Source organism: Podarcis tiliguerta (genome assembly GCF_965153285.1).
Source record: "Podarcis tiliguerta genome assembly, chromosome: 12".
NCBI lineage: Eukaryota > Metazoa > Chordata > Lepidosauria > Squamata > Lacertidae > Podarcis > Podarcis tiliguerta.
The window spans coordinates 52,059,315-52,083,742 of NC_139545.1; the positions used below are offsets into that span (position 1 = coordinate 52,059,315).

The following is a 24,428-nucleotide window of genomic DNA, read 5'->3' on the forward strand; positions in this document are numbered from 1 at the left end:
AAGAAGATCCTTTGAAACTCCTCTTTGTGGCGGAAAGGAGAAGAGAGACTGCTAAAGTCTGAAGCTCAAACTGGCTCATTCCTGTAATACCCAACTGAGACAATATAAACGACATTGCAATCAGTCAATGAATAAATTAATAAAAGAGGAGAAGGAGAGGAAATGAGAGTCAGTGATCTCGGTAAACTCAATGTGCCTTAATTTTAATTAATTTTCAGATGTCTCTAGAAATGTAGACCACACACTGGGATGCTTTGCTATGGTATCCCTTGTCATGCTTGGTTTGTGTGAAAAGGACTCCCTGCAGCTCTCAAAGATTTGAAGTCATCAGATCAAATCAAGGCACTGCAAGCCCAGTTCAAATAACATCAGCACATAGGATGACAACTGCACACCCCTGTGGTGAGAGGCAGAGGAGTCATTCATATAAGGCCACCAGGTGAGTTTGCGACAGCTGCGAGATTTGAACACAGGACATTCTGGTTTGCAGCTTCACCCTCTCCTAACCACTGTGCTACAGTGATGCTGGAATCAAACATTTAGATCAGACACAAGAGCTACCTCCAGATTGTCGGAGCTGATAGCTATTCATGTAAAAGATAGAACAGACTTGGGATCTTGGAATTTTAGAGCTGGTGGGACGAGGGTGGCGCTGTGGGTTAAACCACAGAGCCTAGGACTTGCCAATCAGAAGGTCGGCGGTTCAAATCCCCGCGACAGGATGAGCTCCCGTTGCTCGGTCCCTGCTCCTGCCAACCTAGCAGTTCGAAAGCACGTCAAAGTGCAAGTAGATAAATAGGTACCTCTCCGGCAGGAAGGTAAACAGCGTTTCCGTGCGCTGCTCTTGTTCGCCAGAAGCGGCTTAGTCATGCTGGCCACATGACCCGGAAGCTGTACGCCCGCTCCCTCGGCCAATAAAGCAAGATGAGCACTGCAACCCCAGAGTCATCCGCGACTGGACCTAATGGTCAGGGGTCCCTTTACCTTTGGGACCCTTTGGGTCATCTAGTCCAACCCCCTGCAATGGAGGAATCACCGCTGATTGTGACTAAACATTGGGGGAGACTTCCTAACCAATAAGAGCTATTTGACAGTGGAGGAGGCTACCTTAGCAGATGGAGGCTTTCTGCCACTGGAGATAGAATCTGCATGTCCACCTCTCAGGGATGCTGCACTTCAGGTTTTTGGGGACCTTTGGCCCTCCAGGTGTTGCTGAACTACAACTCCCACAACCCCTGGCTGTTGGTTATGCTTGCTGGGACTGAGGGGAACTGTAGTTCAGCCACAACGGGAAGGTCAAAGGGTGCCTCACACCTTCCACAGTTGCATCTTCCACTGCAGAACCTGTGATGAGCAGGTGGGCTTAGAGGGGTTGACCTCCAAGGTCCTTTCCAGCTCCAGGACTCGAAAGGTAAAGGTAAAAAGGTAAAGGACCCCTGGACGGTTAAGTCCAGTCAAAGGCGACTATGGGGTTGCAGCGCTCATCTCGCTTTTAGGCCGAGGGAGCTGGCGTTTCTGCATAGACAGCTTTCCGGGTCATGCGGACAGCATGACTAAACCACTTCTGGCGCAACGGAACACTGTGACGGAAACCAGGGTGCACAGAAACACCGTTTACCTTTCTGCTACAGCGGTACTTATTTATCTACTTTCACTGGTGTGCTTTTGAACTGCTAGGTTGGCAGGAGCTGGGACAGAGCAAGGGGAGCTCACCCTGTCACGGGGATTCAAACCACTGACCTTCTGATCGGCAAACCCAAGAGGCTCAGTGGTTTAGACTGCAGCGCCACCTGCGTCCCTTCCATGACTCCAGGCAACATTCTACAATCAGGTCGTCTTTTCGAAGTGGCTGATACAGTAAGATAAACTTGCCCTGTGATAGTTTCCAGGTGTCAGGCACGTTGGTTCATAGCTCTGGGTTCCTGCTGTCTACTCACAATGCATATAAGCATCTCTTGGGGAAATAACAGGTTTGGCACAGGGAGCTCCTACTTCACACGAGAAAACCACAGATTCCCCGCACTTGCCATTGCTAGCAGCTCTTAATTTGAGCCGCATGGGCACACCTGAGCTGAGCCCCATCATTCGTTGCCAGATCTAGGCCTTACTCCTCACAATGCAAAGTAATCCAAAAGAGGAGGTTTTCCAGAATTAGCAGGAAAGACTTTTTGGTCTCTGGACAGGGCTAGGATGCCTGGACATGTTTTGATTCAGTTAAGAGCTGATTGGCTGCCAGGGTGCTCAGGTAAGAGCATGGGAAATTCCCTGATGATCTTGTCCCTCAGATATTTTGCAAAGAAATCAGTGGGTTGAACATAATGATTAAAGATCTTACAGATTTCCACTCAAAGATGATTTTGTGTCCTGGTAAACAACACTTTCCCCTCTGAAACCCAAACCCTGCCCAATTCCTTGCCCAATTTCACCACTAGATCAAGATACATCTCCAAATGCTGACATTGAGAAGTGACTATTGCTGATCCTAGAAGAATTCTGTCAAATTTCCCTGCTATTTCCCTGCTATTCAAGCACAACCACACAGTCAAATACAGCCGCGTTCAGGTGTGTCGACAGCCTGTGTCAAAATTTTCACATTTGTCTGTGATGATCAACACTCACATGATATATACTCTTATATAAAGAGCTTGGGGCTGATTGTCGCTGGTTGACCGACTTCTAGGAGCTGAAATCTGGGTTATGCGATTTCCAGGCAGATCTGGAGCACCGAACGGTCAAAACTCAGGAGCAGAGAGGGTTCTACTCTTGCCCAGAGCAAGCACAGCCACATGCATATTGAACCGCATTGTTCCCCATCTGCACGCTCGATTTGCTTCCGATCGGGGAAGGCGTTTTATTCCCAGCAGCAACCACGAATTCGCATCTACTTGCAAACGCCAAGACCTTTGGCCAACTTCACCACTAGATCAAGATACACCTGGGGAAAGGGAGTGTGCAAAACACACTCAGATATACCCAAGTAACTACAGCCGACCTTAGATACTTCATAAAATATATCACACCCCGAGAAAGAAAGGATTCCACCCGACAACACACTCGGTGGCTCGTCTTCCTTCTTAATTATTTTACTGCGCCGTTTGAAAGCACCCAGCTTCCGCTTCTCCCCACGGGGAAAAACTGAAATAAGTCAATGAACTCTTAGCAAACCAAACTTAATATGGGAACGCAATTTTGCATCTGTCCTCTTCTGGAACGAAACTCCTCATTTTCCAGGAAAACACTTAAGGAAGAAACAGTGGGGGGGGGGGAGAAGGAATACACCCCTGAGACGTTCATTTTGCCTTGTTTAAAAACTTGTCTTCAGTACTGTTCTTAAAACTATTTTACCTGTTATTGTGGTTTGCCTACCTTGAGACACGCGTAACAGGCAAGAGATAAACGAGCCAGCAATATTGACTATAATATCTATCTATCTATCTATCTATCTATCTATCTATCTATCTATCTATCTATCTAGCATTCTGCCACTGAGCTTCCACCCGGACCAGTTCCCACCTTCACCCCCAAAGCCCAGAATTCATCCTCCAAGAAAAGCGAAGGCACACACACACAGAGAGAGAGAGTTCGCTTCGCACTTACTCGTGGTGTTGTACTTGACTCCGTTGAGAAACTCGGGGCAAGGTCTCTCCACCAGCTCCCCCGCGCTGGTCTTGGGCCAGCAGGTCCCGATCTGATCGGTGGTGGCGTTGCAGTAGGGACCTTCAAGTTAAAAGAGAGAAAAGGGAGTGACTGAAACCATCCGCGCTCCGGGCGCCCGGGCGCGCCGCGCCGGGACCCTCACACCGAGAACCCCTCGAGAGAGACTCTCCCAGCCTTCTTCGCGCTCCCCTACCATCAAATCCATCCTGCAACAAATCGAGGAGGCTGCAGTTTGCATCCAGCTCCTCGATGAAGTACTGGAGGACGATCGTCTCGTTCATGGTGGTCCCGTTCTGGAAGAGGAGGAGGAGGAGGAGGAGGAGGAGGAACAAGCTGGGCCGCTGTTCCAGGTTCCTTTCTCCCGTGGTTTTCTTTTCCCTCTTCCCCCTTTGCCAGTGAAGCAAAGCCTACTGGCTACATTCTCTCTCGCTTCCTCCCTGCTTCTGTCTTTTGGAGGGTGGGTGGACCCAGCACAGAGATAGCTTCCCAAGCGCTCCTGCTTTAAACAGCAGCTCAGGAGCCAATAACATCACAGCCGGTTTCTCAGTGGGGGTCTTTCTGCGCCTCCCCCTCCCGCTGACATTTGGCTGCTGTCTAATCCTGCTCTGTCCTGGCTATTGAGAGTAAGAGGAGAGGGGAGTCAGTCTCTCTCTCTCTCTCTCCCCCCGCCAGTGGCGTAGCGTGGGGGGGGGGTGCAGGGGGGCCGGCCGCACCGGGCGCAACATCTGGGGGTTAGGGTTAGGGGGCGCAAATCCACGGGTTAGAGGGCGCAAATTACTTGCCTTGCCCCGGGTGCTGACAACCCACGCTACGCCACTGCTCCCCGCCTCTCTGTATTAGCTTGATTATCCCTTAAGCGACAAACATTTCCTGCGAAACCGGGGAGAAGCGCTTTCAAGGCGTAGCGCAAGACGGGACCAACCTCCCCTCGCGTCTCCGAAACCGAACCGACTCTTCCCTGCCAGGGGAGGGTGTGTCCCGGAGCATCGGTTCCTCCTCTACCTCCCCGCCCCCCCCATCAAACTGCTGCAAATCAGTGGGTGGGCAGCATCTCTCAGTGGCAAAGGATAAAGCACTCTGCACATGCCCCGGGACGCTCTTCTCCCCAGGCAGATTGCAAGCACGGGAGGGAAAAACAGCCCGGCAGTTTATGGCAGATCTGAGGGAAATCCGTTTTTAGGGTTTGCTGGGTGTTGCAAGGCTCAGGCGATCTCTTCTCCCGAAGCTGTAGAAGGGAAAGGCAACAGCCAGAGGGCAAACGATGTAGCTTAGTGGGGGTGGGGCATCTGCTTCGAATGCAGAAGCCATCGGGTTCAATCCCGATGCGGCAGTGTGGTGTAGTGGTTAGGGCATCTCAGACTAGGACCTGGGACACCAGGGTTCAAATCCCCACTGGGCCACGAAGCTGGCTGAGTGCCCTTGGGCCAGTCCCTGCTTCTCAGCCTGTTGTGGGGATTAAATGAGTTGGGGGCAGAACCACACATGCTAGCCTGAGCTCCTTGGGGGAAAAAGGCAGGATATAATCATCATCATCATCATCATCATCTTTATTGTCATTGCCCCCTTTGGGGACAACGAAATTACTTGACTGCTCCATAAAAACACTAATTAAACAATACAGTATGATACAGCAAGGGAGATTAGTTGACTTTCAAAGTCCGGGCTTCCCATTCAGGGCCGAGATCGCTCTGGAGAAGAAGCTGTTCTTAAGACGGCTCGTTCTTGTCTTCATCATCCTGTATCTCCGTCCCAACGGCAAAAGCTCGAAGAGACAGTGACCAGGATGCGATGGATCTTTTACTATGTCCAGTGCCTTCCTATGGCACCTTGTGGTATAAATCTGCTCTAAGGTGGAGAGTGGGCAGCCAACAATGCTCTCTGCTGCCTTAACAACCCTGCACAACCCCATCCTGTCCTGGGTAGTACAGCTTCCGTACCACACACATAAGCCATAAGTGAGCATGCTCTCAATGGCACATATATAAATGCAATCATAATTAATTATACCTTATGGAACAACCTGAACGGAGCAATTTGTGCATCTGTATTCTTTCTGCATTATTTACATATTTTTGGTGTGCATAATTCCCTGCCTTTAAAAATAAACAAATCTTGATGCTAAATAAACAAGTGGGATGGTGAGAACCATGTGTGCTACTTTGAGAGCCTAGGAGGCATAGATGGGACATGAATGCAGTAAATAAATACAGTGGTACCTCGGGTTAAGAACTTAATTCATTCTGGAGGTCCGTTCTTAACCTGAGGTACCACTTTAGCTAATGGGGCCTCCCACTGCCGCTGCGCCGCCACCACACTATTTCTGTTCCCATCCTGAAACAAAGTTCTTAACCCGAGGTACTATTTCTGGGTTAGCAGAGTCTGTAACCCTGAAGCGTCTGTAACCTGAAGCATCTGCAACCAGAGGTAACACTGTACTAGGGAATCCTGAGCTAGAGAAATCTGTAAACACAGGAGCAGTCAATGACAACATTCCTAGAGTGTACATGTTATAACATGGGGAGGGATGTCTGTCCAGCAAGCAGGTAAACTTCCTGGGGATGGACTTCCTCCGCATGTGACCAGAGGTGGGTGTGGCCTCACCTGTGCAGGTAAATGATAAAAGCACAGGGCAGCCAGCCATTCTCTCTCTGCCATCTTCCTTCGATGAGGAAACATCTAAGCATGCCCTCTTGGCTCTCAGCCAAGAGAGGAGATAAGGACTATCTTGCTACAAGATAGATTCTAAGTGTATGTAACCTTTTTTAAGCTGTCTGCCTTCTGGGATCATACTGTGAACAGAACGTGAGTAAACTCTTTTATACTTTTATAAAGACTGTGTCGTGTCTTGTATTTTAAGCGGGAACAAAAGGGGAAATTACCAGAGTAATTATTATAGAGGTTCTAGGGAACCTGTGCAAGCGTTACCATTGCAAAGGGGAATGTCTATAAACTCTGATGATATTTTGGGAACTTGTTAGCACAAGTTGGATAAGGATATAATTAGTCAATATATCCTCTCCTGCACCCCAGAACATTCCCACAAAATCAAGGGTCTGACTCTGTGGAAAGCAGCTCCCTGTATTCCAATGTTCTAAGGGGCTCATTGCCTTCCCCCAGCACTGAATGTGCCGGCTTCCCTCTGGCAAACATCTGATCGTGCTGAGCTGTGATTAATGTAGGCCACACACCCACATTGCATGGCCTCCACACTCTGTGTTTTCTCTATAATTCAGGAGGGACATGGAAGACAGGGAGGGAGTGCTAAGCCTGAAGTGGGGGGTGGGGTCTTCTAACTCCAAGGGCCACACTGCTTTCTGGGCAACTTTCCAGGGACCGCATGCGAGTGGACTCTGAGGCAAAGCAACCAATGTAAATGTTAAATGTAAAGGGACCACTGAACATTAGGTCCAGTCGTGGCCGACTCTGGGGTTGCGGCGCTCATCTTGCTTTACTGGCTGAGGGAGCCGGTGTACAGCTTCTGGGTCATGTGGCCAGCATAACAAAGCCATTTCTGGCAAATCAGAGCAGCGAAAGGAAACGCCATTTACCTTCCCGCCGGAGCGGTACCTATTTATCTACTTGCACTTTGACGTGCTTTCGAACTGCTAGGTTGGCAGGAGCAGGGACCGAGCAACGGGAGCTCACCCCGTCGCGGGGATTTGAACCACCGACCTTCTGATCAGCAAGTCCTAGGCTCTGTGGTTTAACCCACAGCGCCACCCGTAAATGTTACTTCTGTACAATTGGCTCATCTCAATACGCTGGTCTCTCCATCCAGACAAACAGAAAAGCACGGTCAGAGCTGCAAGTGTGCCCATTTCATTTGCACAAAAGCATTCCATGAGGGTGCAAAGCAGGGCAAGTGAGGGGCGTGGCCTGCGGAGAAGGGGTGTGGCTTGAGAGAGGGCGCATGGCCTCTCATCTTCCCACCCTTCCTGGGGACAGGAGGGAGCCAGAAGTAAACCACAGCCAGAAAGCTGGAGTTAACTCCTCATTAGCAAAACAGGATCCGCACAGGAGTGTCAGGTCTAATGAGCGCAGCAACTCAGGTCTTGCCCCAAAGAAGCAGTTGCTGGGACTAAAGGTTCCTGCCTCCCCACAGCCAGATATCTCTCCGGCTCTCCAGGGTTTCCCCCCCCCAAGCAATCAGAGACTCCGTCTGCATATCTGTCTTCGCTCCTCGTGCTTCATGCCTCTCCTGCTCCTGGGAAACCATGGGGAGGGGAGCTTGTCACAGCAGGAGGGAGAGACCCCCTTGCTTCTTCACCAGCCTGACTCATCTCTGCCTCCTGGCCTCCTTCTCTCCTGCTTCAGCTTCTGCCTCTGATTCTGGACTGCTCTCTGCCACAGATTCTCCCTGCTCACTAAAGCCTGTAAACTCTTCAGGTTCTGACACCTCCTCTTTCCACTCTCTTCCTCTGACCCCTCATCATCATCCCACCACTACTTCCTTGGCTCTGAGCCTTCTTCCTTTGAGGGTTTCCCAGCTGGTTCCTGTGGGAATGTTCAGGGATGCAAGAGAGGATATATTGTTTGATTTTAGCCTTTCCAACTTGTGTTAACAAGTTCACAATTTAGCAGAGTAACATTCCCCTTTTAAAACTCACAGCGGATGCATTTGCTCAGGCTCGCTAAAGCCTCTATAACAACTATTCTGGTATTTTCCCCTTATTCCCTCATAAAAGATAAGACACAGTCTTCTAGAAAAGTATAGAAAGAGTTTACTCACTCACATTCTGTTCATAATCAGATCCCACAAGGCAGATTTATCTTAGAAAAGTAACATACACCTGGAAACTATCTCATAAGGAGACAGTCCCCTTGTCTTCTCTTGGCTGGAGGCCAAGAGAGCATCTTTGGCTAAGCAGATGTTGCTTCTTCGATGCATGTAGTCACAGAAAGAGAGATGGCTGCCCTGCCCTGTGTTTCTGTCGTTACCTGCACAGGTGAGGCCACACCTACCTCTAGTCACATGCAGAGGAAGTCTGTCCCAGCCCAGAAGGAAACAGGAAGTTGACCTGCTGGCTGGGCAAACATTCCTCCCCATGTGTAAACATGTTCACTCTAGGAATGCTGTACTTGACTGCTCCTGTGTTTCACACCCCACAGTTCCTCCCACCATTCCTCTACATCCAACAAGCCCATGACAGGCAGCGGCAGAGGAAGCCGCTTGGGTGCCCGGGGTGGCATACCCAGGGGCGGGAGGAGCCGCCCATAGGGGCAGGGTGAACTGTGGGGCCTCTAAGTCTGCCTGCTTTCTCCCACTCAGCAGCCCTACAGCTGGGGGGGTGGGGGGGTGGACCGTTTGGGCAGAATGGAGCCTGTGCATGCCCAAGCCAGGAGAGACCCCTCAGTGGTGACACACAGAGTGTCCTGCATCCACCACACCCCCTTCCTCCGCCCATGATGACAGGTGGAAAAGACTTGAGAAGCACCTTGAGCGCAGCATTGCTGCTCGCCTCCCTGCCCTGGGGTGGAGAAGACAAGCAGCAACGTTTTGAGGAGTGTCCTGGCTCTTCTGGAGTTAAGTGAGGGCGGGGGGCATTCTAGCAATGGTGAAAGTTGGGGGACAGGGAGTGGAACATTCCTGCTTCACCTCAGGTGGCGAAATGGCACATGCCTCCCTCTATCTTTGAAGCAAGGAATTCAAAGATATTGACAGCACTGTTCCCTTGTGTGGCAATGCCCTAGAATCATAGAATCACAGAGTTGGAAGAGACCACAAGGGCCATTGAGTCCAACCCCCTGCCAAGCAGGAAACACCATCAGAGCACTCCTGACATATGGTTGTCAAGCCTCTGCTTAAAGACCTCCAAAGAAGGAGACTCCACCACACTCCTTGGCAGCAAATTCCACTGTCCTGCACTACTGCAGTCTGATCGCGGGCCTCACTTCCCCTTGTTATCAACAGAGAAGGAGCACCCAAGGGCTGCTTGGTTAGGGTTACCAGACGTCCCTGGTTCCCGGGGACAGTCCCTGGATTTGCAAATCTGTCCCCAGACAAATTCCATCCCCGGAATGTCCCCAGATTTGCACATCTGTCCCCGGGAAACGTGGCAGCAGCAGCCTCAGCAGCCTGGTAGCGCAGTTGGCTCTGGCTGGCTCCGGGCTGCTGACTGCCACTGCCACTGCCAAAGGGGAACCAGGGACATTGAGTGGTACAGATCTCCTGCCCCCTTGCCCCTTTGTTTTGACTGATGGGGGAGGCTCGGGAGTTGCAGGCGGGCAGCCGTTGCCCAGGAGGGGCGCAAGGCGCATGGTTTCTCTGCCGGGCAAGGTGCAAAGCCCTTCTTTCGCACCCTGTGAAACATAAATGCGCAGAAATTTTTAAAAACTGGGCAATGGCGCACCACCTGCCCATGAGTCCTGAGCCACCCCCGATCTCCTGCCCCCTTCCCCCTTTGTTTTGACAGATTGGGAGAGGCTCGGGAGCCACGGGCAGGCACCATTGCCCAGTTTTTTTAAAAAAAACTCTGCGCATTTATGTTTCACAGGGTGCGAAAGAAGGGCTTTGCACCTTTATACAATATACATACATGTGCTTGGGCCCAGGGTCTTTTGCCTCACCATCCCCACTACTGACTCCCTGTTGCTACTCAGTTTCAAAAAAAAAAAAAAAAGGGTCCCCGAATTCATTGAAAAAAAATCTGGTAACCATATGCTTGGTCGCCTTACATGATTATGCCATGGGACAGAGACCTGCCTGAGAGTTTACAAGGCGCCTGCTGGTTGCTCAGTGATAGTGCCCTGCCCTCCCAATTACTAAGCCTTGCAGCTTTCATCGCACACTGAAATCCCACAATGTCACCCGCTATGCATGTGCGTGGCTACATATTGCAACGAGCTCAATTAGCCAAATGGCTTGAATAATGAGAGCGTTTTGATGGGATTAGATCCCTGATGTGGGGCTGCTGGCAGTGGCATCACCTCCGGGTCATGTTTAACATGAGGGAGACCCCACTGTAAGGTGTGGGGCATTGTAAGAAGGGAAATGACTTGGGTAGCTAAGCCGGCGTTCATCTTTGTAATTTTGGCTCAGCGTTACCCAGCGTTGGGAATTGAAATGTCAGCTGGGGTTCCGTAAAGAATGCTCTGAACTTAAGTCTTGCCATATCATGGGTAGGCAAACTAAGGGCCGGGGGCCAGAATGTGTGCTTTTATTTAAAATGCATCTCTGGGTTACTTGTGGGGCATAGGTATTTGTTCATTCCCCCCCCCCCCCAATATAGCCCGGCCCCCCACAAGGTCCGAGGGACAGTAAACTGGCCCCCTGCTCGAAAAGTTTGCTGACCCCTGTGCTAGATCATATCAGACCACCTGGTCCAGCATCTTTCTTCGTATTGGCTGAAAGGATGCTTCCGGGAAGTTCACAAGCAGGGCATGAAGCCAATAGCCCTTTTGTCCCATTCCCACCAAAGCAAATAGTGCTAAGAACATAGGAGGAGCCTGCTGGATCTAGTCAATGGCCCATGTAGACCAGCGTCCTATTCTTACAGTTGCCAGCCAGATGCTTGAGGGAATAAGCTATAAGCAGGTGCCAAACACAGGAGTCTTCTCCCCTCCTTTGGTCTCCAGAAACTGGTACTCAAAAACATTACTGTCTCCTACTGTGGATGCAGAGCATAGGCATCATGGCTGGTACCCATCAGTATCCTTCCCCTCCATGAATTGGTCCAATCTTCTTTTAAAGCCATCCAAGTTGGTGCCCATTAGTGCTTCCCGTGGGAGTGCTCCACTTTCTCAATGCCATACATTGTTTCATGAACTTCAACCATGCCATTTTTCTACACTAACATGTCCCAGATGCTGCAACCTTTCCTCATAATGGATCTACTCCATCTCCTTGATGATGATGATGATGATGACGATGACGACAACAACAACAACAACAACAGTCATACCTCAGATTAAATATGCTTCAGGTTGCGTTTCGTGGTGACCCAGAAGTAACAGAACGGGTTACTTCCGGGTTTCGCTGCTCGCGCATGCGCAGATGCTCAAAATGACATCGCACACATGCGCAGAAGTGGCAAATCGTGACCCGAGCACACGCAGACGTGGGTTGCGTTCTGCTCAGGGTTTGAACGGGGCTCCGGAATGGATCCTGTTCGCATCCAGAGGTACCACTGTATTTAATTAGTGAAAGGCGGGATATCAAATCCTAACTCTTCTTCTTCTTCTTCTTAATTATGGGGTATTAGAGTTTTTAGGGGGCTAACCAGGCTGGGATAGTTGGTATAGCAGGCTTGTTGGTTTTTGAATGTCTGATGTAGATTTTTTTCAATTTCGTTCTTCTGTATGGGACAATGACAATAAAGATTATCGTATCGTAACAACAACAACAACTTATTTATATGCCACCCATCTGACTGGGTTTCCCCAGCCACTCTGGGCGGCTCCCAATAAATTGGAACACAGTAAGACATCAAACATCAAACACTTCCCGATATAGGGCTGCCTTCATATGTCTTCTAAAGGTTGCATAGTTCCTTATGTCCTTGACATCTGATGGGAGGGCATTCCACAGGGACGGTGCCACCACTGAGAAGGCCCTCTGCCTGCTTCCCTGTAACCTCACTTCTCGCAGTGAGGGAACTGTTAGAAAGCCCTCAGAGATGGACCTCAGTGTCCAGGCAGAACGATAGGGGTGAAGATGCTTCTTCAGGTATACCGGGCTGAAGCCATTTAGGGCTTTAAGACATAACTCTGTGCCATCCAATATCCTTTCTTCCTTTGATTTTGATGAGGTTGTATCTCATAATTTGCATACAGAATGTCAGGGACTGGAATGAGGGGGACTGGACTGAGGAGGAATGGTGGATTCCGCCCCCTCCTCCTCTTGAACCTTCCAGATAAGGGGAAGATATTGATTTGCAGCAGTGCTTTGAGGAAGGTCACGGCTCAGAGACAGGTGAACAGAAGAGTTGGGAGAAGAGAGGGGAGAGACAGAGACAGAGCAGCCAGATGACACGTTATCACTGGACAGCATTTCTGACTTCCCTTCTCCCAGAACTTGGCGTGCATTGAAAGTGAAAGACCAAAAGACTCAGAGACAATTAACCCCTGGCGGCCACCGTAAGGGAGTTGGGAGGAGCTCATGTGCTGGTCCGGGGTGTGTGTGTGTTACTGTGCAGTGTGGTCTAAGTCCAGTTCTAGGTCGAGGGTATGGAGGCTGTCCATCAGGGGAGAAGCGAGGTCCAAAGCGAGGAGTCGTGCTTGGTCAGGAACTCTGGCAGGAGAGCAGATCAGGGTGCCGGCAGGAACAGGTTACCAACGATGTACCACTCAGAACCAGACTATGAGCCAAGCAAGACCCATTCAGTCTCATTCTCTCTCTCTCTCAATTACATACTCCTCCATGTATAAGTGTGGATCTGCTCGGAGTATAACTGTATCTATTCCATTTATACTTTGGGCGCATCTACACAATACATTTAAAGCACATTCACCGCACATTTAAAGCATATGTGTGCTGGTCCCAGGGGGTTACCATGCGGCATGGTCCGAGGCTGAAGCAGGATCCAAGGTAGGGAGTCGGGCATGGTCAGGAACTCTGGCAGAAAGCAGGACAGGGTGCCGGCAGGAACAGGTAACCAACGATGTTGCTCCCGCAACCTGTGACTGGGCTGGCTGGCTTTTTTCTGCCCCGAGGCATAGGGCGGCCCCGGTCCACAGGTGACTCGCCTCTCCTGGCCTGAAGGTGAGCACTCCTCCTGCGAGAACTTAGTTCCCTCTGCCTCTCTGCCCTAAGCCTCTGCACTTCCGGAGAGGCTGGAGGGTTACTGGACCCAGAGGCAACCTCACCTTCCCCTGACAGGGCTGAGAGAGGCACACTTGCAGGCAATGGGTCCTCGATCACCTCTGGAGCCAGAGCGGATTCAGCTGGTGTCTGTTCCTGAGGATTCGGCACAGGTGAGGGCCCTTCAGGTTCAAGCCCCAGCCCTGGCTCAGCTGGTCCTGGAGGCGGGGACTCCTGTGCAGGCTGGGATTCCTCAGGTTCAGCTTCTGAATCCGGTTCCCAGGCTATCACAGCCCAGTTAGAGCAATGCCTTTGTCCGAGCGGCTGCCCCTCTGTATATCTCTATGAATTGTGAATAAATACATTGGTAAGAAGAACGTTGAAGACTCCCTGGAAAAGACCCCGATGCTGGGAAAGATGGAGGGCACAAGGAGAAGGGAACGACAGAGGACGAGATGGCTGGACAGTGTTCTCGAAGCTACCAGCATGAGTTTGACCAAACTGCGGGAGGCAGTGGAAGACAGGAGTGCCTGGCATGCTCTGGTCCGTGGAGTCACGAAGAGTCAGACACGACTAAACAACAACAAGAACGTTTTGTTTTCCATTTCTGGCATCCAGTCAGGAGGGAGGACGATTGGAGTCCTTTTGAAGTCTGACACAGAAGGTCCCAGTTTCAATCCTAGTTTCCAAACAAGACTGGGAGAGCCCTCTGTCTGAAACCACAGAGAGCTCCTGAGAATCAGTGTGGACATCATAGCTGCTAGCCAGAATGGTTATGTTCTGTCTCCACAGTTGCAATGCTTCTGAATGCCTGTTGCTGGATACTGCAGGAGGGGAGAGGAACTTAAATTCTGCTTATGCATTTCCTACTGGCAACTGTTCAGTCCCTGTGAGAGCAGGGAGCTGGACTAGACAGGTCACTGGCCTGATCAAGTAACATCTTATGTTCTTAATGAACCAGATAGACCAAAAATCCAAGACATCTTTCTGCGCTACTTGCTGTGCTGGGCCCGGGGTTAACCCATGAAACGCGGTCCAGGACCAGTCCAGAATCCGAAGGTTCCGCTAGGAGTCAGACTGACAGGGCCAAGGCAGGACAGGAGGCAGGAAACCAGGCAAGGACAGGTACAGGATCACAGGCAGGATCTAGCATACAGCAATGTTGCTCCCGCAACCTGGGGCAGGGTCCGACAGCCTTTTATCTTTGTCAGGGTAACGGCAGGTCCCAATCCCCCGGCGACTCACCTCCCTGTTTCACCTGAAGCTGAGCACTCCTCCTGCGAGTACTCAGGTCTCTCCTTCTCTCAGACCTCAGTCTCTGCAGCTCAGGAGACGTCGGTGGGTTACTAGACCCAGGGGCTGCCTCAGCTTCCCCCTGACCCAACCGGTAGTGGAGCAGCTGAGCGTCTGATGGCAACGAGGTCATCCCTGCATCTGGAGCCAGGGCAGGCTCAGGCCCCTGACTCGGCCCAGCTGGTGTTTGTTGCAGGGGAACCTATGCAGACTGGGACTCTTTAGCATCAAGCCCAAGACTTGGTTCAGATGATGCCTGAGGCAAAGGATCCAGTGCAGACTGAGACTCCTCTGGTTCCGAGTCTGAGCCCGAGTCCCAGGCCATCACACTCGCTGGTGAAAGCTCTGAGGTCCCAGAATCAGGGACCACCAGCCAGATCTTAGGCAAATGGAAGAACAACTTTTTGACTCCCAACACTACTGATGAAGAGCAGCTTGTGCTCATAGAATCTGCTTGGCCATCACTGAAAATACAGCTGGGGGCTCAGAGGGACCCTTGATCCCTGAAACAGTCAGGTATTGCTTATGTTCTTGGTTGTCACAGTCTTATCTAACTCCCTTTCTTGACAAGCGCTTGTCTTTTTCTTAGCTGACAAGCTGGCATTTGCAGCGCAAGCAGATTCCTATTAAGGAATGAAAAATGACAACCTGGGAGGGTTTGTCAAGGAAAAATAAAAACAAATAAAGTGTCAATATGCAGATTCCTCGCAGTAATTCTTCACGCTGCAACAAAAACGGGAAAGAAATATTTACTGCTTGCAGAAGAAGAGACTGCAATAGGGCAAATATTTTATTTTATTTTAAAGAGAATGTTTCACAACAACACCCTGGCTATATTTTATCCGGGGGTGAGCACATTTTGCCATCCCCCAGTCCTATAAAAACTGTGCGAGTGAATCCTATTACATGAGAAGAATTATGTTAGTCGTGCTGGGAAACCATAAAGAAACTGCGCCAAAATGATATCTGGGCACAACATTGTCAATTTTTGAAGCTAACCCATTAAAAGGTGCTAAGAATGAATGCGTGAAAAACTGCTATATTGAACCTCGCATTATTCCACCCTCATTTTTCTATTAGCTTCTTTGCATTTTAAGTAGCACTGCAGTTTTTGTGGTGGTGTTTTGGCCTAGGATGCGGTGAACACACAGTGTGAAGGGCAGACACATTCCCCCAACCTGTGTGCTGCCAACATTGCGTACTCCAGGCGTTGATGGACTTGGAGTCCCATCATCTCTGACCATTGGCCATGCTGGTTGGGGCTGATGGAAGGTGGAGCCCCACATCTGGACCCTCTTTGCTACGCCTGCCCCTCTCCATCGTTGCACACGCAATTGGGTCAGAGAAGTGCATTGCAAAACTAGGGAGAATATGATTTGCATTGCCATACAATTTGTGCATCGTTTCAGGAAGTGCCAAGGATTCGGATCCACAACAAAGTGGCAATCAAACCAAAGTGCTGCCCCAACTCTCTCTCCCCCCCCCCCAGGGGTCCAGTAATTCTTTTCTTTTTAAAATCAAAGTTGGCAGCTATCCTGTGGAGTTATGTCGGCTGAAGCACCGGCAAGGCGTTATTATGGAATTAGTGATTCTGCATGATGAATTCCACATAATTAAGCATTGGAAAATCGATCTCTGCAGATAAGAGTCAGATCCATTTCCTTGCCATTAAGAAGCTCTCATTAGAACAGCTCCGACGTGACTTACCAGGCGACGCAGGAACGTTGGGATAAAGAGAAAGGGCAGCCCAGGGGCCATATTTGGGGAAACACATTTGTTGCAGCGGGAGAAAAGATAACAAGCATCTGGGCAATGGGAGCTTCTGGCGTGAAGATCCTTTGAAATGAGTGGAAATTGCAGAGGTGCTAATCTGGTGCTGGCCCTGTTTCAAAACTGCCAGTTCCATACAGTACTCTTTCCATGGTCACCACAAAATAGAAGTGCCCAGCATGTTTGGAAGCCAAGTCTTATGAGAAACAGTTGATACAGCAGTACCTCAGGTTACAGACGCTTCAGGTTACAGATGCTTCAGGTTACAGACTCCGCTAACCCAGAAATAGTACCTCGAGTTAAGAACTTTGCTTCAGGATGAGAACAGAAATTGTGCAGCGGTGGCGCGGCGGCAGCGGGAGGCTCCATTAGCTAAAGTGGTGCTTCAGGTGAAGAACAGTTTCAGGTTAAGAACGGACCTCCGGGACAAATTAAGTTCTTAACCAGAGATACCACTGTATTCCTCTCCCAAAAAGCCAGAGGCATTTTTGCTTGGCTTGATGGGAAATGAGATTATGAAGATAGACCAAAGACTTTATGTTGCAGCAAGGACTTTGTTGGCCCAATAGTGGAAATTACAAGAAATTCCTACTATTGCGGAGTGGCAAGAGAAGATGATGGATTTTGCTGAGTTGGCCAAACTGACTTGCAGGATCCGAGACCAGGACGATCAGAAATTCCAGAGAGGCTGGAGTAAATTTACTGTATATTTAAAGGAAAACTGTAAACATTTGAAGACACTAGCAGGGTTGAAGTAAATCCTACAATGTAGAGATACTGTAAAGAGTTAGAATGCGCAATTGGATTTGATATTATGGGATACCGGTTGAAGGGAAGGAGGGAAGTTGCAAGCTAAGCGGAGCAAAAAAATAATAATAAATTATATATGTGGATTGATGTATTGTTTGAAAAAGCTTGTAAGGAAAAATAATAAAAATGTATATGTAAAAAAGAGAGAGAGACAGAGAAACAGTTGAAGGAGCTGAGTATGTTTAGCCTGAAAAAGAGGAGATATGATGGCCAACTTCCAAGATCTTAAGGGCTATCACATGGAAGATGGAGCAAGCTTGTCTTCTCCTGCTCTGGAGGGTAGGACTCAAACCACTGGCTTCAAGTTACAAAAAAGGAGACACCAATTAAACATCAGGAAGAAGTTTCTGACAGGAAGAGCTGTTTGGCAGGGGAATGGTCTCCCTCAAGAGGTTATGGTTTCTCCTTCCTTGGAAGTTTTTAAGCAGATGTTGGATGGTGATCTGGCATGGATTGTCTAGTTGAGATTCCTGATTTTCAGGTGGTTGGACCAGAAGATCCTCAGGTTCCTTCCAACGCTACAATTCTATGATATGTGTAAAGAAAACCATATATCCCAAAGGCACCACCGTCTCCCGTGACCTTCATTCTGAGGAAACCGAACCCCTGAAAAATGCAAGCACCCCTGGAGTTTCCTGTCGCTTGGAGATTGAGGCGCATGCCACAGTATTTTGTGAACCGTCTTTGATGGAGAGAGAGAGAGATTAATAGTGGAATAACTTCTGAGACTTCAAACCTTTGCTCTCAGAATCACTTGCGTCTCAAGCCAGACGGTCTGATCTTCAAACTCATCTTGCTGATGGGATTTTCACAGTGCTTACGGTATGTCCATCTCTTGAAGATAACCTCCCTTTCTGGGAAAAGCCAGAGAGTATCTGGCCACGGGTCCCTCTGAGAAGAAAATTGTTGTTCCCAGCACCCTAGTGAGTGCTTTTATCTCATTAGAAATTGGGGAGATGTTTCCATCTGAGCGATGAGCACTTCTCCCCCACCCCACCCCACGGCCCAACCCACAATCCATGGAAATTTAGATTTTTCATGCCAGCCACTGGAGGTTTCCCAGCGGGTTTTGCAAATACAAAGGAGCACATCACAGATTGTTGCAGGGAGGGGAGGGTGTGGGGCTGTGGGTGGATGAGGAGGAAAGCAGACTGTGCGGAAGCAGCATAATTCACGCTTATAAAGTTCCAATCCTTCAGCTTGTGTCAAGGTCTGCAAACACGCAAATCATAAGCAGTTTTTGTTTTGCTGCAGAGTGTTGCTGTCTTAGGGAGAGCGAGCGGTGCCTCCTTTCGCAAATAAGGGATTGCACAGAGGCTGGCCTTAAGGTGGCCACTTATTTCTTTTCTTTTAAAAAATATTTATTTGTTTTTTCAAATTAAAATAGTTCTCTTAAAGACAGCTTTGTTTTGTCTTGCCTGAGCCTCAGAGAGAGATTATACTTTTGTGATTACTAATAATACTCGAAGGCATCATGATAACATGGACTATATTACAATTTCGGAGGCTTATGCATAACTTGGGTGGAGAGATGCTTATTTGTGGGGCTTCTGATTTCGGCATGGCAGGGGACATGAGAAGACAGTGGACTTGGAAATTCACCTTGTAGCCGTTTACTTAGAAGGAAGCCAAACCTGACATCACTAGGAAAGTAAGGGATTCCAGAAGAAAATGGAATTCAGACCAGGTTTTAGGTTCAGGCGGACTAACTGTGGTTTCTCTCTGACTTTTGCCTGGCTGGAATATGTCCTTTGTGGATGCCTCTTGCTCTCCATCATGGAGGCTAGAGAGGGGTTTGTGAGTTAATGTAGAAACCAGCCAACTGTACAAATACTTATTATTATTATTGCACATCCATGGTGATTTGTGCTCATGATGGTGTCGGGGCAGTTATACGCGATCCAGCTTTCAATACTCGATTTTTGCACATCCAAAAGTTTCAGGTCTTACAGGTGCTGTTGGGAGAGGTCCAAAAACATTAGAAGGACCACCATATCCCCATTCCTCTTCTAAGCTAAGAATGTTCTTCAGCCAGTGTTCTTCAGCCTGGGGTCCCCAGATGTGGGTAGACTGCAATGCCCATCATCCTTGGTCATTGGTCTAAGGTGGCTGTGTATGGTGGGCCTTGCAGCCCACCCACATCTGGGAACCCCAGGTTGAAGAACGCTGTATGGTGCAAAATCACGTGAGGCCACCAGTTTGCTGGAACCAACCAGATATGGGTTTGGTCAGCACTTGGATGATGGGTGACCAGGGCTGTCTTACCCATAGGCAGTAGGGGTGTGGGGCACCTGGGCGCCGGGCTCTCAGTGGTGGCAGGCCGAGAGTCCGGGGCCTGAGAGTTGAGTCCGGGGAAGAGCCCGTCAGTTGGAGCACCACAGTGGGCTCTTCTGCTGCGGGCTGCTCTGCACTGCGAGTTTGGGGCGACCAAGCCAGCTCCACCCTGCTGCACGCCTGAGACTGGGCAACCTGGGGGGTGGGACCGGGCTGATCTTTGCACCCCTGTGCCGCATATGCTTAAGACAGCCCTGTGGGTGACTATCGGGAAACCACGTGCTTTGTGTTCTGTGACGGAGGAAATTTGGAATATAAACATAATGTAGTCCTGCGGATGTTGGTGGACTCCCAGCGTGTCAGGGAGCAGACAAGGAGAACAGGTCATTTGCCGATCAGAGAAAGAAAGAAAAGTGCTGGCTAATTTACAGTTTGTTTCATTATTAAGGAAGCCGAACAGAGAACACACGGAGACTTCTAAGGATTGCTCCTGCCTAGATGAAGCAGTTGCCCAGACTGGCTTGTAGCTCCCCCTTCATTTCTACCCCTGTGTCAGGTCCCTCCCTCTGTCTATGGTGAGCCCCAAGGGACCTATGTCTGCCTGGCTCTCTGCTTGGCAACTGTCAGGATGCTGTCAGCGGCTCCCAGCTGCTTGCCCAGGTATAAGACAAGGAAAAGTTTCTTACTGTCCTTTTTTATTTCAGTCTTTACAGAGAGAGGCTATAGAACCCAGCTTCTTGGATAATGGTGTTGTTGTGAGTGAATCTCCACCCCCCCATCTCTCCCACTTCCTCACTTGTCACTTCTACAGGTGCTGCTATCTGCCCTCTGTCTTTGATCTCTTTGCTCTCCTACTTTCAAGGCTCGCCGGCTTCTGGGAGATGCTGGAATGCTTTCTAATGACAACGTGTCAGCCGGGTGTTGTTCCGGCTCTCCCAAGATTTCCCAGCTTTCCCCCTCATCTACTTCTGAGCTGCAAAAAAGGTAAAGGTAAAGGACCTCTGACAGTTAAGTCCAGTCACAGACGACTCTGGAGTTGCGGTGCTCATCTTGCTTTACAGGCCGAGGGAGCCGGCGTTTGTCCGCAGACAGTTTTTCCAGGTCATGTGGCCAGCATGACTGAGCTGCTTCTGGCGCAACGGAACACCGAAACCAGAGCAGCACACGGAAATGTCGTTTACCTTCCTGCCAGAGTGGTACCTATTAATCTACTTGCACTTCTGGCGTGCTTTCGAACTGCTAGGTTGGCAGGAGCTGGGACCAAGCAATGGGAGCTCACCCTATTGCAGGGATTTGAACCACCGACCTTCTGATCGGCAAGCCCTAGGCTCAGTGGTTTAGACCACAGCGCCACCCGCATCCCTTGCCTCTGAGCTGTGATCTCCTTCAAACACCTGTTGTAAATCTATACTGTCTTCCTCTTTCTTCTCCCTGGAAGGGTCAGGCTGGGGAAGCGGTCTTCACCATTTTCCCTCTGCCCAGTCCCTGGCAGCAAATGCAATAGACCCCTTGTTCTGGGAGTTGGGGAGGGAGGCCAGCAAGCTGTCTGCAAAGAAGCTATCGGGGTGGGTTTGTGGTAGAATTGCCAACTCTGATTCCTGTCCAGGCCCAAGACTTTGGATATAACATTCCAATGGAGGCATGGGGAAGATTATGGAAGGAGGACTTGAGGTTTACTGCCTGCTATACAGAAAACTTTATGAAGATGCTTTATCGTTGGTATTTAACACCATCAAAATTAGCAAAAATGTATAGAAATATCTCAAGCAATTGCTGGAGATGCGAAGAGGCGGAAGACACAATGTGACATACGTAGTGGAATTGTAGGAAAGTAAAGGAATTTGGGGAAACGGTATATAATGAGCTCAAAAAGATATTTAAGATCTCCTTTGCAAAAAAACCAAAACCTGAAGCATTTCTTTTGGGTATAACGGGCACAGATATTCCAAAAAGCATGAGGAAGATATTATTTCTGTACGCTACAGTTGCAGCAAGAACTCTAATAGCAAGAAATTGGAAGGGAGATTCAACTCCGACTAAACTGGAGTGGCAATAGAAACTGTCAAAATATGCAGAATTAGCAAGGATGACAGAAAAATTAAGGGACCAGACAGGACAAACGTTTACGAGAGAGTGGGACATGTACAGAAAATATCTCAGGGAGCATTGTAAAAACCTGAATTCGTTGGCAGGTCTGGAGTGACTTCTGTAGGAAAGCAGAAAACCTTAGGAATTTAAGAGAATTGGGATTTACTTTGACGGATAAAGATAACTGCGGTATGCTAAAACTACTTAGGACCCATGATGGGGTGATTGGAAGTCGTTATAGAACCTATGTATGAAGAAAGTATTTTATCATTTGGGGACGTGCGTGGCGCTGTGGTCTAAACCACTGAGCCTCTTGGGCTTGCTGATCAGAAGGTCGGCAGTTCAAATCCCCATGACGGGGTGAGCTCCCGTTGTTCGGTCCCTGCTCCTGCCAACCTAGCAGTTCGAAAGCACCTCAAAGTGCAAGTAGATAAATAGGTACCGCTCCGGCAAGAAGATAAACGGCATTTCTGTGTGCTGCTCTGGTTTCGCCAGAAGCGGCTTAGTCATGCTGGCCACATGACCCGAAAAAACTGTCTGAGGACGAACGCCGGCTCCCTCGGCCTGAAAACGAGATGAGCACACAACCCCAGAGTAATCTGCAACTGGACTTAATGGTCAGGGCTACCTTTACCTTTAATGTGCATTATTCTTATGTTGACTGTTCGCTTTCTTTTTGGATTCAATAAAGCATTAAAAAAAGAAGAAGATTCCTGTCCCTGCCTTGTTCTGGGGCAGGTACCTGCCTGTTTCCCTCTCGTCATCATCCTTCAAGCTACCAGCCTCCAGGACTTCCCAGCTCTTCCGTTTCCCGCCACCAGGATCCACGATCTAAATCCTCTCCCTCTGTGCTTTCCCGGGGGGGGGGGGGGGGCTCTTGGTTGGGTAGCTTCCCCTACACCTCCTCATCCAGCCATCACCTGACACAATATCTATCAGCCCTAGCAACCATGGTCGGTGGTCAGAGATTATGGCAGCTGTAGCCCGGCAACATTTTGTGGGATGTAATCCACTGGAAGCAGTCAAGTACAACATTCCTTGTTTTCCTAGAGTGGACATGCAAGGGGATGTTTGGTCCACCCAGTTGAAACTTCCTGTTTCCTCCTGACCTAACCACCAAAGAGGAAATTATTTTCTTCCGCTACCCAGGTTTTTTAGGGGTTGTCATAGGACTAATGAAGGGACGCGGGTGGCGCTGTGGATAAAAGCCTCAGCGCCTAGGGCTTGCCGATTGAAAGGTTGGCGGTTCGAATCCCCGCGGCGGGGTGCGCTCCCGTTGTTCGGTCCCAGCGCCTGCCAACCTAGCAGTTCGAAAGCACTCCCAGGTGCAAGTAGATAAAAAGGGACCGCTTACCAGCGGGAAGGTAAATGGCGTTTCCGTGTGCGGCTCTGGCTCGCCAGAGCAGCCATGTCACGCTGGCCATGTGACCCGGAAGTGTCTCCGGACAGCGCTGGCCCCCGGCCTCTTGAGTGAGATGGGCGCACAACCCTAGAGTCTGTCAAGACTGGCCCGTACGGGCAGGGGTACCTTTACCTTACATAGGAATAACTAATCTGGACTAAGCTGTATTTAAAAGATCTGGGTGGCACATCTCTTTTGAGAGAAGAGGGGGAAAGAATCTCATGGGTCCGCCATTTCCTAACACCTTTTTAAAAAAGTACTCTGCATCTGTTGTGTTGCATATATCACCTCAGAAACATTTTTGCACATTCTAGAATTCCCCAAAAGCCTTTTAGGACTTGACAGATGAGGCAGAAAAGAAAATTGGGGTGGGTGGGGGGGGGAGAGAAGAGAGAGCCCTTAAAGCTAACTTTTATTTTCTCATCTTTCAGCATGCTTGGGCAATCTAGTAACTCAATGGAAGTGTCACATTTTTTTGGGGGGGGGTGAGATTTTTTAAAAATAAAAATCACTGTGGGTTTCTCACCCTGTTTCCCTAAGTGTTTCTGACAGCCCGTTTCAGAGCATTGTGAAATTCAGGGGGCAATAGGAACTGGTGGCTCTATACGCCACAAGATAAAGGCAGCCAAGAACAGAAAAAGGGTGAAATGATTGGGGAATGTTGGGACGCAGGATGGAAGTCCCATGGGAAAAACTGACCAAGAAAAACTGACAGAACTAACAGCGTATTCCTAACCATGACTGTTTCTCTCCTTCTCTCATGAAGCCACTTCCGACATCTGGAGGAGGTGGTGTTGCGGGCATTCACGCCCCCACCGGGTGCTGGCTTCCATCACGCGTTCAGGGGAATCCTCAGTCCCTGTCATCCCCCGAAGCCGGCCAATCGCCCGGCTTGGGGTGTGTGGCTTGCCCCATTTAAGGCGAGCAAGGCCCCGGGATCTCCCTCCTTCCCACCCACCCACTCCTTTTTCTTTTCAGGCTTCCCTCTGACCTTGCTATGGACTTTGGTTGGTCGTCGTTAAGGGGCCCGGTAGGAATTTTTTCCACTTGGCAAATTGGCACAAGCCATTTGGTTTTTCGCCTACCTTGTAGCAAATCGTCACAACTTCCTTGGTCTTGGCAGTTAGGCATTGGTAGGGGTATTGTTATTTAGATGTGTTGGGGTGGAGGAGCACCATCACCTCCCCCAAATATTGAAGGGTAGTCCGTTAAAGCAGTGTTCCCCAACCTTGGGCCTCCAGCTGTTTTTGGACTACAACTCCCATCATCCCTCGCTAGCAAGACCAGTGGTCAAGGATGATGGGAATTGTAGTCCAAAAACAGCTGGAGGATTTGGTGGAACACTCTGTTCCAAGAGACCAGGGCCCTGCGGGACTTGACATCTTTCCGCAGGGC

The 24,428-nt window shown here is 49.5% G+C and overlaps 1 protein-coding gene across 5 annotated transcripts in view; it reads right to left on the reverse strand.

Annotated features, from left to right (window-relative positions):
* CRHR2 (corticotropin releasing hormone receptor 2) overlaps positions 1 to 24,428 on the reverse strand; it is a 191,606-nt gene that overhangs the window by 134,225 nt on the left and 32,953 nt on the right. For 3 of the 5 annotated variants that reach the window (XM_083406670.1, XM_083406667.1, XM_083406671.1), the window contains one exon: positions 3,598 to 3,717. In XM_083406670.1, the coding sequence (XP_083262796.1) occupies positions 3,598 to 3,717 (120 nt within the window). Of the gene's footprint in view, positions 1 to 3,597; positions 3,718 to 3,850; positions 4,287 to 24,428 lie in introns of those variants that run through there. The other 2 variants (XM_083406669.1, XM_083406668.1) reach the window with 2 other exon arrangements.